This window comes from Hipposideros armiger, unplaced genomic scaffold (assembly GCF_001890085.2).
Source record: "Hipposideros armiger isolate ML-2016 unplaced genomic scaffold, ASM189008v1 scaffold_82, whole genome shotgun sequence".
Taxonomy (NCBI): Eukaryota; Metazoa; Chordata; class Mammalia; order Chiroptera; family Hipposideridae; genus Hipposideros; species Hipposideros armiger.
The window spans coordinates 4,132,673-4,145,730 of record NW_017731432.1 but is presented as its reverse complement, the minus strand read 5'-3'; the positions used below and the strand labels follow the sequence as shown (position 1 = coordinate 4,145,730).

At 46.7% G+C, this 13,058-nt stretch overlaps 1 protein-coding gene across 7 annotated transcripts in view; it reads right to left on the bottom strand.

Annotated features, from left to right (window-relative positions):
- Positions 1-3,403: 3,403 nt before the first annotated feature.
- Positions 3,404-13,058, bottom strand: part of ARMH1 (armadillo like helical domain containing 1) — a 42,100-nt gene continuing 32,445 nt past the window's right edge. For 5 of the 7 annotated variants that reach the window (XR_002124163.1, XR_002124162.1, XR_002124164.1 and 2 more), the window contains 5 exons: positions 4,679-4,801; positions 4,530-4,602; positions 4,293-4,422; positions 3,778-4,215; positions 3,608-3,700 (listed from right to left, as the gene is read on the bottom strand). Coding sequence is in view for 2 of the 7 variants with exons in the window: in XM_019643731.1 (XP_019499276.1) it covers positions 3,835-4,215; positions 4,293-4,422; positions 4,530-4,602; positions 4,679-4,801 (707 nt within the window). In the remaining 5 variants the exon portion in view is untranslated. Of the gene's footprint in view, positions 3,701-3,753; positions 4,216-4,292; positions 4,423-4,529; positions 4,603-4,678; positions 4,802-13,058 lie in introns of those variants that run through there. The other 2 variants (XM_019643732.1, XM_019643731.1) reach the window with 2 other exon arrangements.

Sequence of the window (13,058 nt, the reverse complement as noted above, 5' to 3'; positions counted from 1 at the left end):
TACATTTTGGGATAATTGTGGAAGATTTAATATGTACTCTATTTTAGATCATATTGAATTGGTAATTGTATTAGTTTTCTTGTTGATGCTGTAACAACCACAAACATAGTGACTTAAAACAACATAGGGCCGGCTGAGTGGCTCAGTTGGTTAAGAGCATGAGCTCTGAGCAACAGGGTCGCCAGTTTGATTCCCACATGGGCCAGTGAGCTGCGCCCAGCTGAGCTGTTGCCGAGCTGCCAACAGGCAGCAGGATGGCTCAGCTGGTGAGAGCAGTGCTCCTAACCACAATGTTGCAGGTTCGACTCCCCCATGGGATGGTGGGCTATGCCCACCAGCAACTAAGATTGAACATGTCACCTTGAGCTGAGCTGCCTTGACCTGCAGACAGGCGGCCGGATGGCTCAGTGGTTAGAGCGTGCGCTCTCAGCAACAAGGTTTTTGGTTCGACTTCCACATGGGATAGTGGGCTATGCCCACCCACAACTAAGATCGAACACGCACCTTGAGCTGAGCAGCCATGAGTTGCTGACGGGCAGTTGGATGGCAACTGGACTTGGAGCTGAGCTAGCTGCACCCTCCACAACTAAGATTGAAGGACAGCAACTTGGTTGTTCCCCTTCCCCAATAAAATCTTTAAAAAAGAACAACATAAATTTATTCTCTTACAGTTCTGGAGGTCAGAAGTCCAAAATCAAGGCGTTGTTGGGGCTACGTTCTTTCTAGAGGCTTCAGGGCAGAGTCTGTTACCTTGCCTTTTTTAGCTTCTAGAAGCTTCCTGCATTCCTTTGCTCCTGACCCCTTCCTTGCATCACTCCAACCCTCTTCTGTGGTGTTATCTTCTAGTAGTAACTCTGGACCCCTTAGGCCTTCCTCTTGTAAGGACCTTGTGATTACCTTGGGCTCACCAGGATGATCTAGGATAATCTCCTCATCTCAAGACCCTTTATTTAATTACACCCACCAAAGTCCCTTTTACCATGTAAGGTTGAACATATTCACATACTGCATACATAGGATGTGGACATATTTAGAGGTCATTACTCAGACTACCACAATAATGATATTGTAGTTATGTAGGAGAAGGTCCTTATTCTTTTTTTTTTTTTTTTAAGATTTTTTATTGGGGAATTGGAGGAGGGGAACAGCGTTGGGGAATCTGGGAAGGGAAACAGACAAGCTGTTGTCCCTTTGTTCGTCAGTCTAGTTGTAGAGTACCTGGCTTCACTGGCCCATGTTGGTATCATCATTGCGCTCTTCCTGGGTGAGGCAGATCGGTTGCTGGCCTCTATAGAGCTTACGCCAGCTACCAGCAGCCCACGCCATCTCCGGCGACCCACGGCAGCCCAGCTCCAGGTCAAGCAGCCATTCACAATCTTAGCTGCAGAGGACAGTGTCATTGGCCCTCGTGTGGGATCCGAACCCGTGCCTTGGTGCTCAGAGCTGGCGTCCCAAGCCAGCTCCCAACCAATGCGGCACTCAGCCAGCCCGAGAATGTCCTTATTCTTATTAGAAACAATATGAAGTATTTAGTAGTGATATGTCATGATAGCTAAAACTTTCAAATAGTTCAGTAAACACAGAGAAACTTAGAAATAGTTGTTTTAGATTTTTGTATTATACTTAAGATTTAATTAAAGAAAAAATTGTGGGGCTGGCCGAATGGCACGTTGGTTAAGAGTTGGCTTGGGATGCCAGCTCTGAGCAGCAGGGCCCCAGTTCGGATCCCACATGAGGGCCAGTGACACTGCACCCTCTACAGCTAAGATGGTGAACAACAGCTCAACCTGGAGCTGGGCTGCCATGAGTTGAGGGCCACGGTGTGGGCTGCAGCCCCTGCTGCAGTGGGCTGCCATGAGCTACTGTGAGTGGCTGGCAGCCAGCATGGGCCACCGTGAGCGACCGTCCAATGGCTGGCGAGCGACTGCCTCACCTGGGAAGAGTGCAACGATAATACCAACATGGGCCAGTGAAGCGACGTCCTCCACAACTAGACTGAAGAACAAAAGGGCAGCTACTTGTCTGTTCCCCTTCCCCCAATTCCCCAGCGCTGTTCCCATCCCCCAATTCCCCAATAAAAATCTTAAAAAAAAAAAATTAAAAAAAAATTTCCAAAAAATTGCTGGGGTACTGATTTTTCTTTTTTTTTTTACCATTGTTCTACAAAAGAAGGGCCATTTCAAGACTAAAAACAGTAGAATGACTTGACCCCAAAGGACAGGACACTTTTTTTTTTTAAAGATGTTTATTGGGAATTGGGGGATGGGAACAGCGCTGGGGAATTGGGGGAAGGGGAACAGACAAGTAGCTGCCCTTTTGTTCTTCAGTCTAGTTGTGGAGGACCTTGCTTCACTGGCCCAAGTTGGCACCATCATTACGCTCTTCCTGGGCGAGGCAGATCAGTCTCCGGCTTCTGAACGGCTGCTCACTACAGCTGCTGGCCGCTCATGCTGGCTGCTGGCTACACACGTAGCCCATGGCAGCCCACTGCAGCAGGGGCTGCAGCCTAGGCGGTGGCCAGCGACTCAGGGCAGCCCAGCTCCAGGTTGAGCTGTTGTTCAGCATCTTAGCTGTAGAGGGCAGTGTTACTGGCCCTCGTATGTGGGATCCGAACCAGGACCCTCTGGCGTCCGGACACTTTTTAAAAATAGGAAATCCATTTAGTTTTATGGAAACATAACTATATTTTGTTAGTTTTTCTCGCCACCCTTAGCCCTCAGACCAAATAGAGGAAAGATGAGGGTAAAAATTAATTGGGGGGATGGCTGGGCTGCTTTAGACAGACAACATCAGGGCCGGTGGTGCCCTCTTGTGGCATCTTGGAGAATTACCGCCATTTGACTTCATTTCCTCTGACTTGAGAGACAATTCCTTCACAATACCTCCGTCATTCATTCATGCATGCCAGGCATTGTTCTCAGCGTTTGGGATATATCAGTAAAGAAAAAAATCTCTTTCTCTCTCTTTACATATTTATATATCTGTATCTATATAGCTATAAATAAACAAACAAATAAGTACTATGGAAAAAATAGCATAAGGGGGACTGGTGGCCATAGTGTAGGGAGTGGTAGTGAGGGCTGCAACTTAAAAAGAGTAGCCTTCACTGAGAAGGTGACTTTGTGTAGAGTTGAAAGGAGGTGAGGGAGCTAGTCATGCAGCTAGATAGCTGGGACAAGAGGTTCTAATAACAGAACCTCTCTCACTGTTCAGCAGATAAGTCAGTACAAAGTCCTAAGGTGAGAGCTTGTTTGTCAATTTTAGGAAACACACAGCAAGTGTGTCTGGAGCCAGTGAGGGAGAAAGAGAAGTAGGAGACATGCTCAGAGGTAGTGGGAGACTAGATCCCCTAGGGCCCTGCTCTCATTTGATCTCCCTCCCCCCTCCACACATAGAGAACAGATAAATAGCAAGACTTTATTGAACTCCTCCCAGCGAACAGGTCTCCCTCCACCCCACTGGGCGAGCCTCACCCCCAGCCTCCCACCTAGGGCCAAGGGGAATCGCCCTGAGATGGACGCCAGGCTCTTGCTGGGCTTTCTGCCACACAGCCTTGGCCTTCCTGGCCTGCCTCAGAGGCTCTGTTACTCCTTTCCTTCCATATCTTCCTGGGTGTGTGTGATGTAGGCCAGCTGCTCCTGATCATGAGGGCCAAGGTAAAAGCTCATGTTGCTGTTAGAGAGGCCACTGACGTTTAATGCTGGAGACAGGGAGGCAAGTTTGAGTCCGGGTGCGGGCTGCACCTCTGCTCCAGGTCCTCTTACTCCCCACTCCTACCTCTGGTAACATTGACTTCGTTGGCTGCCAAGATGTCTGCCTGAATGCTATCTATTTTCATGTACAAGTCCTCGGCGTTGCTCTGAGGACAGGAACAAGGGAAAGCCGGCTGAGGTGCTGGAGCAGTCTGGACTTAAGAGTTGGGCTTGAGTAGAGGGATGTTGTAGGAGGGAGCAGGAAAGGGAACCAAAAGATGCTGGGTGGAGGAGCCCAAGCCAGAACAGATCCTCCTGTGGCTGGCCATGGCCCAATGTGTGTGGGGGGTGTGTGTGTGTGTGGGGGGGGGGACGACGGTGTGGAGGAGACACCATTCTGCCGGGCCAGCTGCTCTCTGTGGCGGGGAGGGTTGGGAGCACTTACGAGGAAGAGTTTGTAGAGTTCCTCTCCCATGGACTTGCGCACATGCTCCTCCACCACTGGGAACATCTGCACAAAGTACTGCGGCGGGCGGGCGGTGTAACTGCGGTGCCTATGCCTGCTGCCTGCCGCCCCGCTGCTGCCCACTACCCGCTCACCTCCAGCGTGAGGGTAGCCTGCCGCTGGCTGTTGCTGTGGTCCGTGTTGCCCATGGCGGCCATCAGGCTGTGCACCACACGCAGGTGTAGCATCTGCTCCGCTAGAGTAGTGTTGCTGCGCGCCAGGACCCTGGGCCGGGGATTTGGGTTGCGGCAACCCCTGGGGACTCCCTGGCGTCCACCAGAACACTCCCGGGCCTACTAGCTACATCCACCCACTGCCCCCTGCCCGCTTACCTGATGGCCTTGGCGGCCGCGGCCTGCTGTAGAAACACAGGCAGGTGGGCGGTAAGCTGGAAGACTGTGGAGTCTGGTGAAGGGGCGGCTGTGAGGCAGAGGCCCCTCCCCCCGCCGGATGCTCTCCACCCTTCCCAGCCGATCCTTACCATTGAGGATCTTGGGCTGCAGTTTGCTGGTCTCCATGACAGACGGTATCAGCAGGTCCACGAGGCCCTTGAGCAGCGCTGTGCACACGTCGTAGTTGACCAGGTCCTTGATCAGCTCGATGGCTGGGGAAAGGCAGAGGCAATGGAGAAGTCCCATTCCCACCAAAGTAGCAAAGAGCCCCTTGAACCAAGTCACTTCCCTTTATTTACTCGCATCCTCTTCATGGGCCTTTCCTGACCTTTAATTGGCCAGCACTGAGCACGGTGTGGTGCTGCTGTGGACACCTCAGTTCTGCTCTCCTGGAGCTTGTGGTTAGAGGGCAGGGGCGCCGAGCCCACCCATCAAGAAGGCTTAGTAGTTTTCAGGGCTGAAGGCTCCACAGAGGGGGCCACCTTCAGCTTGGAGGAATCCAGAAGGATTCATGGAGGAGGGAAGGGCTGAGTTTTCAAAGGAAAACAAGGACTGGGAAAGACAAGGGGTGAGAGGGAGATGGAGCAAGTGGGTGGGAGAATGTGTGGCAAAAAATGAGAAAGAGGTGGAAGTAAGGTAGACATCAGTTTAGAGAAACTTGTTTCTGATGAACCATTATTGAACCCTTCTTTGCCTCGGTTCAGGGGCTTTCCATACAGTATCCCACTGAAGCTCACCACAACCAATTTTACATTTGAGGGAATGAGGCTCAGAGAGGTAAAGCACTTATTTAAGGCACCACAGCTAGGAAGAGATGGAAGCAAAAGGAAGGGAAGATTTGGTTAGTAAAGGAGGAGGGATTTGAACTTATTGAAGAGATTTTCTGTGGATATTTTCGTCATTCCTTCCTTCCAGCATTCACTCAGTCTATTATCAAATCAGCAATTCAGGACTCCATTTCCAGAATGCCTATTGAGTCGGGTACGCAGTATGGTGACAAGTGCTGTAAAAGGGGTTAGAATGCCTGGAAAGATGGAGAGGATTGCATATTTTTGTAATGAGACAGGAACCATAGAGAGGGTGAGATAGTAATGCAATGGCGGAAGGGTGAGATGGCGGAAGGGTGAGATAGTAATGCAATGGCGTACCATGGTACACCCGGGGTAAATGTTCCTCTAAACACGTGTGCTTGCTACATGGTGGACAGCACTTAGAAATGTGCTGTCCTTAGAACAGGGGCCAAATAGAGCCTATTTCTCCATTTACTCCTAGGGGAACAGGATCTAGGGACTTTTTGGTTCCTTAAGTAGCTCATTTGCATACCAGAATGCATCGTAGACACAGAATTTCTGTATTAATAGTGTTATCTGTTTGTATAACAAAAATTAACGTTTTATTCCCTTGTCAGGAGATTTTACCTAGTAAGAACATGTTTGGGATAATTCTCTACCATGGGAGAAAAGCTTTTGGCTGCAGGTGCAAAGACACCGCAAGCGTTGGGGGACTGGCGGGTATCTGGGAAGATGGGCATGAGCAAAGTCTGTATCGGCTCGTCTCACTTCGACGACACACAACATCTTCTGCCTTTAAGCACATCCCAAGTAGGGAGGACAGCACTTCAAGGATTGGTGGTGAAATTTTTTGAGGCTTTGCTTTAGCAAGGCCCAATATGTGGTTTACCAAAAAAAGACACTTAAAGGTTTTTGAAAATTTCTAAGGATTTTGTGAGAGTTTTACGTAGTGTATGTTACAAATGTTTTGTTCTGGCTGGGAATTCTGTGGTCACGCGGTGCCGCAACGCACGCCGTGGGTTGGACGAGTGTTACGCAAGGTTGCTAGCACTCTCTGGGTTAGACGACATTTTAGAAGAGGTTGTTTTGGGTCAAGGTTGCTAGCACTCTCTGGGTTAGACGACATTTTAGAAGAGGTTGTTTTGGGTCAAGGTTGCTAGCACTCTCTGGGTTAGACGACATTTTAGAAGAGGTTGTTTTGGGTCAAGGTTGCTAGCACTCTCTGGGTTAGACGACATTTTAGAAGAGGTTGTTTTGGGTCAGTTGGCTGACCCGAGGCACACTGTTGGCAAATCTTCCCAAATCCCTGCGGAGAAAAGCATACCAGCGGGGCGCTGCCTTCAGGACTCTATTTCGGTTTAAAGCCAAATGTTTCCCTATTTCCTTGGATTAACGAACGTCTTTTCCAAAAACCCATGTCACATTCCTGGTAGAGTGGCTGCAGCACAGTAATAGATTCTTCTAGTCTTGGGGAGTTGCAGTCAATCAAGGAAAGAGAGGTCGACGAGTGTAGTACTCTGGTTTCTCTTCAAATCCCATGTCTTTAAAGAGTTCCATGGAAAGGAATGTTTGGGAGCTTGCCTTATTTCTGATCTCAAGAGGAAGTTTTTAATGTTGGTAATTAGGCCGTTACTAATTAGTCGATTAGTTGAGGGGCATAAAATACTTGGGAATATAATAATTAAGGTGACGACAGGAAATTCTATTATCGTAGGGATAATGAAAGAGAATAAATTTTCATTTATTTCTCAAGGAGTGAGATGTTTTGATGATTTAACTGTTGTAGGTTCTCTGTGTTTTCATCTATTAAGAATGACGTTTGTGGGCCGGCCGAGTGGCGCGAGGGGTAAGAACTGGCTTGGGACGCCAGAGGGCCCCGGTTCGGATCCTACATATGAGGGCCAGTGACACGTCCTCTACAGCTAAGATGCTGAACAACAGCTCGACCTGGAGCTGGGCTGCCGTGAGTCACGGGCGACGGCGTAGGCTGCAGCCCCTGTGGCAGTGGGTTGCCATGGGCTACCGTGTGTAGTCAGCAGCCAGTGTGAGTGGCCAGCAGCCACAGTGAGCGGCCTTCCAGAAGCCGGCGACTGATCTGCCTCGCCCGGGAGGAGCGTAATGATGGTGCCGACTTGGGCTGGTGGAGCAATGTCCTCCACAACTAGACTGAAGACCCAAACGACAGCAACTTGTATGTAACCCCTTCCCCAATTCCCCAGCGCTGTTCTCATCCCCCCAATTCCCCAATAAAAATCTTTAAAAAAAGAATGACGTTTGCTATAGTATTTTTTTTTTGTAGATAGCTCTTACCAAGTTGAGATTACATTTTTTTCAAACTTTTTTCTATCAAGATGATATATATATATATATATGCATTCCTAAATGACATATCCTTTTTATATACTGATCGATTCAATTTGCTAATATTTTGTGTAGAATTTTTGCATTTATGTTTATGAGTGAGATTGGTGTATAATTCCTCTTTTGTATGCTCTTATTGATGGATTTTGAAATTAAGATCATGCTTAACCTTAGAAAATGAGTCTCTCTTTTTCTAATCTCTGGAAGAGTTTGTTAGACTACTTTTTTTTTTTTGGTTTAAATGCATTTTATTTTTAGATAACCTACATGACATATTTTTCTTTTTTTTAAAGACTTTTATTGGGGAATTGGGGGATGGGAACAGTGCTGGGGAATTGGGGGAAGGGGGAACAGACAAGTTGCTGTCGTTTTGTTCTTCAGTCTAGTTGTGGGGGACGTTGCTTCACTGACCCAAGTTGGCACCATCATTGCGCTCTTTCCGGGTGAGGCAGATCAGTCGCCAGCTTCTGGACAGCTGCTCACTGCAGCTGCTGGCCACTCATGCTGGCTGCTGGCTACACACCGTAGGTAGCCCATGGCAACCCACTGCAGCAGGGTTGCAGCCTATGCCGTCGCCAGCAACTCATGGCAGCCCAGCTCCAGGTTGAGCTGTTGTTCAGCATCTTAGCTGTAGAGGGCAGCGTCACTGGCCCTCATATGTAGGATCTGAACCGGGGCCCTCTGGCGTCCCAAGCCAGCTCTTAACCATTGCGCCACTCGGCTGGCCCGGAGATCAGTTTAGAGGCGAGAAATACAAAGACATGAATTATAGTAGTGGAGACAGAATGGAGAAGAGGGACAGGTTTGAATGATATTAAGGAGTTATGATTGGTCTTATTAGAAGTTCGTTGAAGGTGGGAAGCAGGAAAAGATGACAATTGCCCACATTTCTAGCCTGGGTGATTGGGTGCTTTACACTGAGTTTGGGACCTTGGAGGATGAAAGGTTTGGAGCTGGACTATCAGGAGTCCAATTCTGAACACGGTCAGTGACATCCAAGGGGAGATGTTGAGAAGGCAAATGGAAACAAGGGTCAGGAGCTCAGGAGAGAGGTCTGAGCTGTAAAGAGGTCACTCAACCACTCTGCCCATCATCTACAAAACGGGAATAATAATAGTGCCCACCTCATCAGCTCCTTGTGAGGATTAAATGAGTAAAGAGCTACAGCAGTCCTTAGCTTAAGGCAAATACTTTATAAATGTTATGCATTATTGTTTCTCTCATTATAGATGGCAATTAAAACCACGGGACTGGATGAGGTACCACAGAAAGAAAAGAAATAGAAGAGGACCTGGGGTTGAATCCTGAGAGAAAAAGAAACCAACACTTAGGGGAGTGGTGGAGGAATAGGAAGATACAAAGGACTGAGAAGCAGTTTTCAGAGAGATGGGAGGCAGCCAGAACTGGGGTCTGGGAAGGAAGGGATCGGAGTATTCAGGGAGGGGGGTGTGATCAGGAGGGTTTGAGCCATTAAGAGTTCATACCCAGGGCCGGCCGAGTGGCGCGTTGGTTAAGAACTGGCTTGGGATGCCAGAGGGCCCCGGTTCGGATCCCCAACTTGGGCCAGTGAAGCGACGTCCTCCACAACTAGACTGAAGAACAAAACGACAGCAACTTGTCTGTTCCCCTTCCCTGATTCCCCAGCGCTGTTCCCATCCCCCAATTCCCCAATAAAAAATCTTAAAAAAAAAAAGAGTTCATACCCAGGGAGGCCAAGAAGCAGCTCTGCAGGGGCCATGCTCATTCGTTTGACAATCGACTGAGTATGTGTCAGCTACAGTGCCAGTGCTGACTGAAGCAACAGTAAATAGAACAGATGCAAGGAGCGGGCCACTGACACTCAAAACTTTAGTGTAAGAGGAAAGATTCCTCCAATGCAAAGAGGAGCCATAGAGCCCACAGCCTATCAGCACCGGAAGAAAGCTCGTTGAAGTGATCACCACCTGTCTGACAGATGAAGAAACCCAGAACAAATGATTTGCTCCGGGGATCAATGAAAACGAGTCGGAGCTGCAGCAAAAGACTTGGTATTCTTTTGGCAGAAAGAGTCTTAGAAATGGGATTGCACCTGCAAATTGTGGCTGTGCCTTGCAACCATTTCAAAGGCACTCAACACTGATGAGGTTTGTTTTACAATTCTTTGCTCCTAGATAGAGCCTTGGAAAACTAGCGTTCCAGTTCTTTTTCTTCACTTCGTCAAGACTGCCATCTGCTGGCCACAGGTGAGAAGTGCGCTTCAGTGCATGTCCATGCACAGGTTTACTTCCTTTTCCAAGGGGGTAAGAGTGTATGTTTGACAAGTTGTGCTGTTGAAGGAGGAAACCTGTGTAAGGCAACTTCCTGACCAATTACATTCTGTTTCTGATTCCTGTGTATTTCGTCACGTCTTTCACCACATCCTTTTCAAAGCCCAATATTGAAACATTAAACATGTATTTTATGCATTATTTCATTTAAAAAAAGCCAGGCAATAAAATAATTAATGTTATGTGCCCTGGTGGTATATGAATTGCTGAATCAAGAATTACTATGATAAAAAATAATTAAAAGATTTAAAAAAATAATAAAAATGGAAAAAAAAAAGAATTACTATGGTGTGTCTTCCACTGATCTTCTGGGCAGGTCTCATCAAGTCTGGCCAGCCTGCTCACTGGCACTTGGCCCTGCTCCTGACACCTGAGTGGAGCACCGCTGTGCCAGGGGGACAAGGGGAGACAGTACAGCCTGGGCAGGCACAGAGGTTTTGAGGGCCAGGAAAACGGGGAAAATAGAAACAAGTTTTTTCTGAGGGGTTTCTGAAAGCCCGGCTCTGGAAGACTGTATAATGAAATTTATAAATGCTAAAGTATCACAGTTGAAGTACTCATATAATTTTGGGGAAATGACATATCTTTTAAATATATTCAGCAGATTTTTATGTGGAACTATCCTTGAGTGTCAGAGCCTGGTGACTGCTGTTCAATGAAGTGACACAGGACAGGTGGCCTCTTACCCAGCAGGAGGGGCTGAAACAACTGCCCGTGTGGGCTCAGAAGAGAAAAGCAAAGGCATAAGGTTCTGGGGAGCAAAAACAGCAGTTCTGGAAACAAGACCTTGTAGTGTTTGCTTGATCCTGTGAAGGGCAGGGAGCTGAGAAAACATTTAAAAAAAAAGGGTTTTATTGTAATAATAATGATGTTGTCCTGCCTCAGGTTTTGTCTGCTTCTCAAAACTGGTAAAAACAAAACAAAAAAGCCTTGTTCTCATAACACTGGAGAGACAGGATAGTGTGGTGGCGAGGACATGGGTGCAGGAGTCAGACCGCCTGGGTGTGACCTGCAACTTTCCCACTTATCATCTTTGATAAGTTATTTAATTGCTCTGTGCCTCAGTTTCTTCATCTGTAAACTGGAGGTGATAGTAGTACCTACTTCTCAGAGTTGTTTTGAGGATTACATGAGATGATTAAAGAGCTTAGAACAGAGCCTGACACATAGTCATCATCAGTCACTTGTAGCGATTATATTATTATTATTATTACTATTATTACTGCTGTTACAAAGTTCTAGGAGGGCAAGGACTGCATTTCATTTGTCACTATATACTCAGTGCCCAGCCCAGTGCCCACTCTTGTCGAATAAGTAAATGAATGAATGAAAAACTTAAATAATTTAAAAGTAAATCAACAAAGGACATTATCGAGACAGTGAAAAGACAACCTATAGAATGGGAAAAACCACTCCAGTGTCCAGATTATATAAAGAACTCTTACAACTCAAGAGCAAAAAGACAAACAACCCAATTTTAAAAATGGACATAGGACTTGAATAGATATTTTTCCAAGGAAGAAATATAAATGGCCAACAAGCACATGAAAAGATGTTCAACATCTTTAGTCATTAGAGAAATGCAAATCAAAACCACAATGAGGGACCACCACTCCACATCTACTACGATGGTTATATATATTTTAAAAAGGATCATAACAAGTGTTGGCAAGGATGTGGAGACATTGGAACCCTCATACATTGCAGGTGGGAATGTAAAAATGGCTCAGCTGCTGTTGAAAACAGTTTGATGATTCCTCAAAAGGTTAAACAGAATTACCATATGACCCGACAATTCCACTCCTAGGTGTATACCCAAAGGAACTGCAGACAGTCACTCAAACAAATACATGTACATGTATGTTCACAGCAGCACTGTTCACAATAACCAAAAGGTGGAAACAGTCCACGTATCCATCAGCGGATGAATGGACAGACAAATTGTGATTATACAATGGGATATTATTCAGCTATCAGAGAATGAAGTACTGATACATGCTGCCACATAGATGAACCTCAAAAACATTATGCTAAATGAAAGAAGCCAGATACAAAAGGTCACATATATGATTCCATTTATATGAAATATCCAGAAATAGGTAAATCCACAGAGACAGAATGCAGATTGGTGGTTTCCAGGGGCTTAGGGGAAGGGATGGGGAACAAATGCTTAATGGTAAGAGATTCCTTTTAGGGTAATGAAAATGTTTTAGAGCAAGATAAAGGTGGTAGTTACCTAACATAGTGACTATATATTAAATGCCACTGAAATTGTTCATTTTAAAATGGTTAGTTTTATGTCATGTGAATTTTACCTCAACTTAACAAAAGCCTTTATGAAGAAAAAAGTAAACCAAATCTGTAATTAATTTCTAAATAAATTGTACTTCTTAGTATTAGGAATCTCGTATGTAACCTTGTGAAAACAAGAGCCTAAGGAAAACTAACAATGATGTTCTTTTCTACCACCAGAGTCTCTCCAGCTCTTTAGGGGGCAGAGGAAGAAATGTCACACATTCAAAGACCTGTCCATGTCTGTCCTGTTTGGTCACTTAGGGCCATTGTTCCCCTGCACTAACATCTCTAGAGGATTCCACTCTGTTACTGCAGTGGAGTGTGCTCAGCTATTAACCCTGCTGTTGTACTCGCAGCTGATAAGCCACACTTTCAACTTCACTATACGAAACATGATCATTTTATTTATTTTTTTTTAAGATTTTTTTTTTATTGGGTCATTGGGGGGATGGGAACAGTGCTGGGGAATTGGGGGAAGGGGAACAGACGAGTTGCTGTCGTCCTGTTCTTCAGTCTAGTTGTGGAGGACGCTGCTTCACTGGCCCAAGTTGACACCATCATTGCGCTCTTCCCTGGCGAGGCAGATCAGTCGCCGGCTTCTGGACGGCCGCTCACTGCGGCTGCTGGCCGCTCACGCTGGCTGCTGACTACACACGGTAGCCCATGGCAACCCACTGCCACAGGGACTGCAGCTCACGCCGTCGCCAGCGACTCAC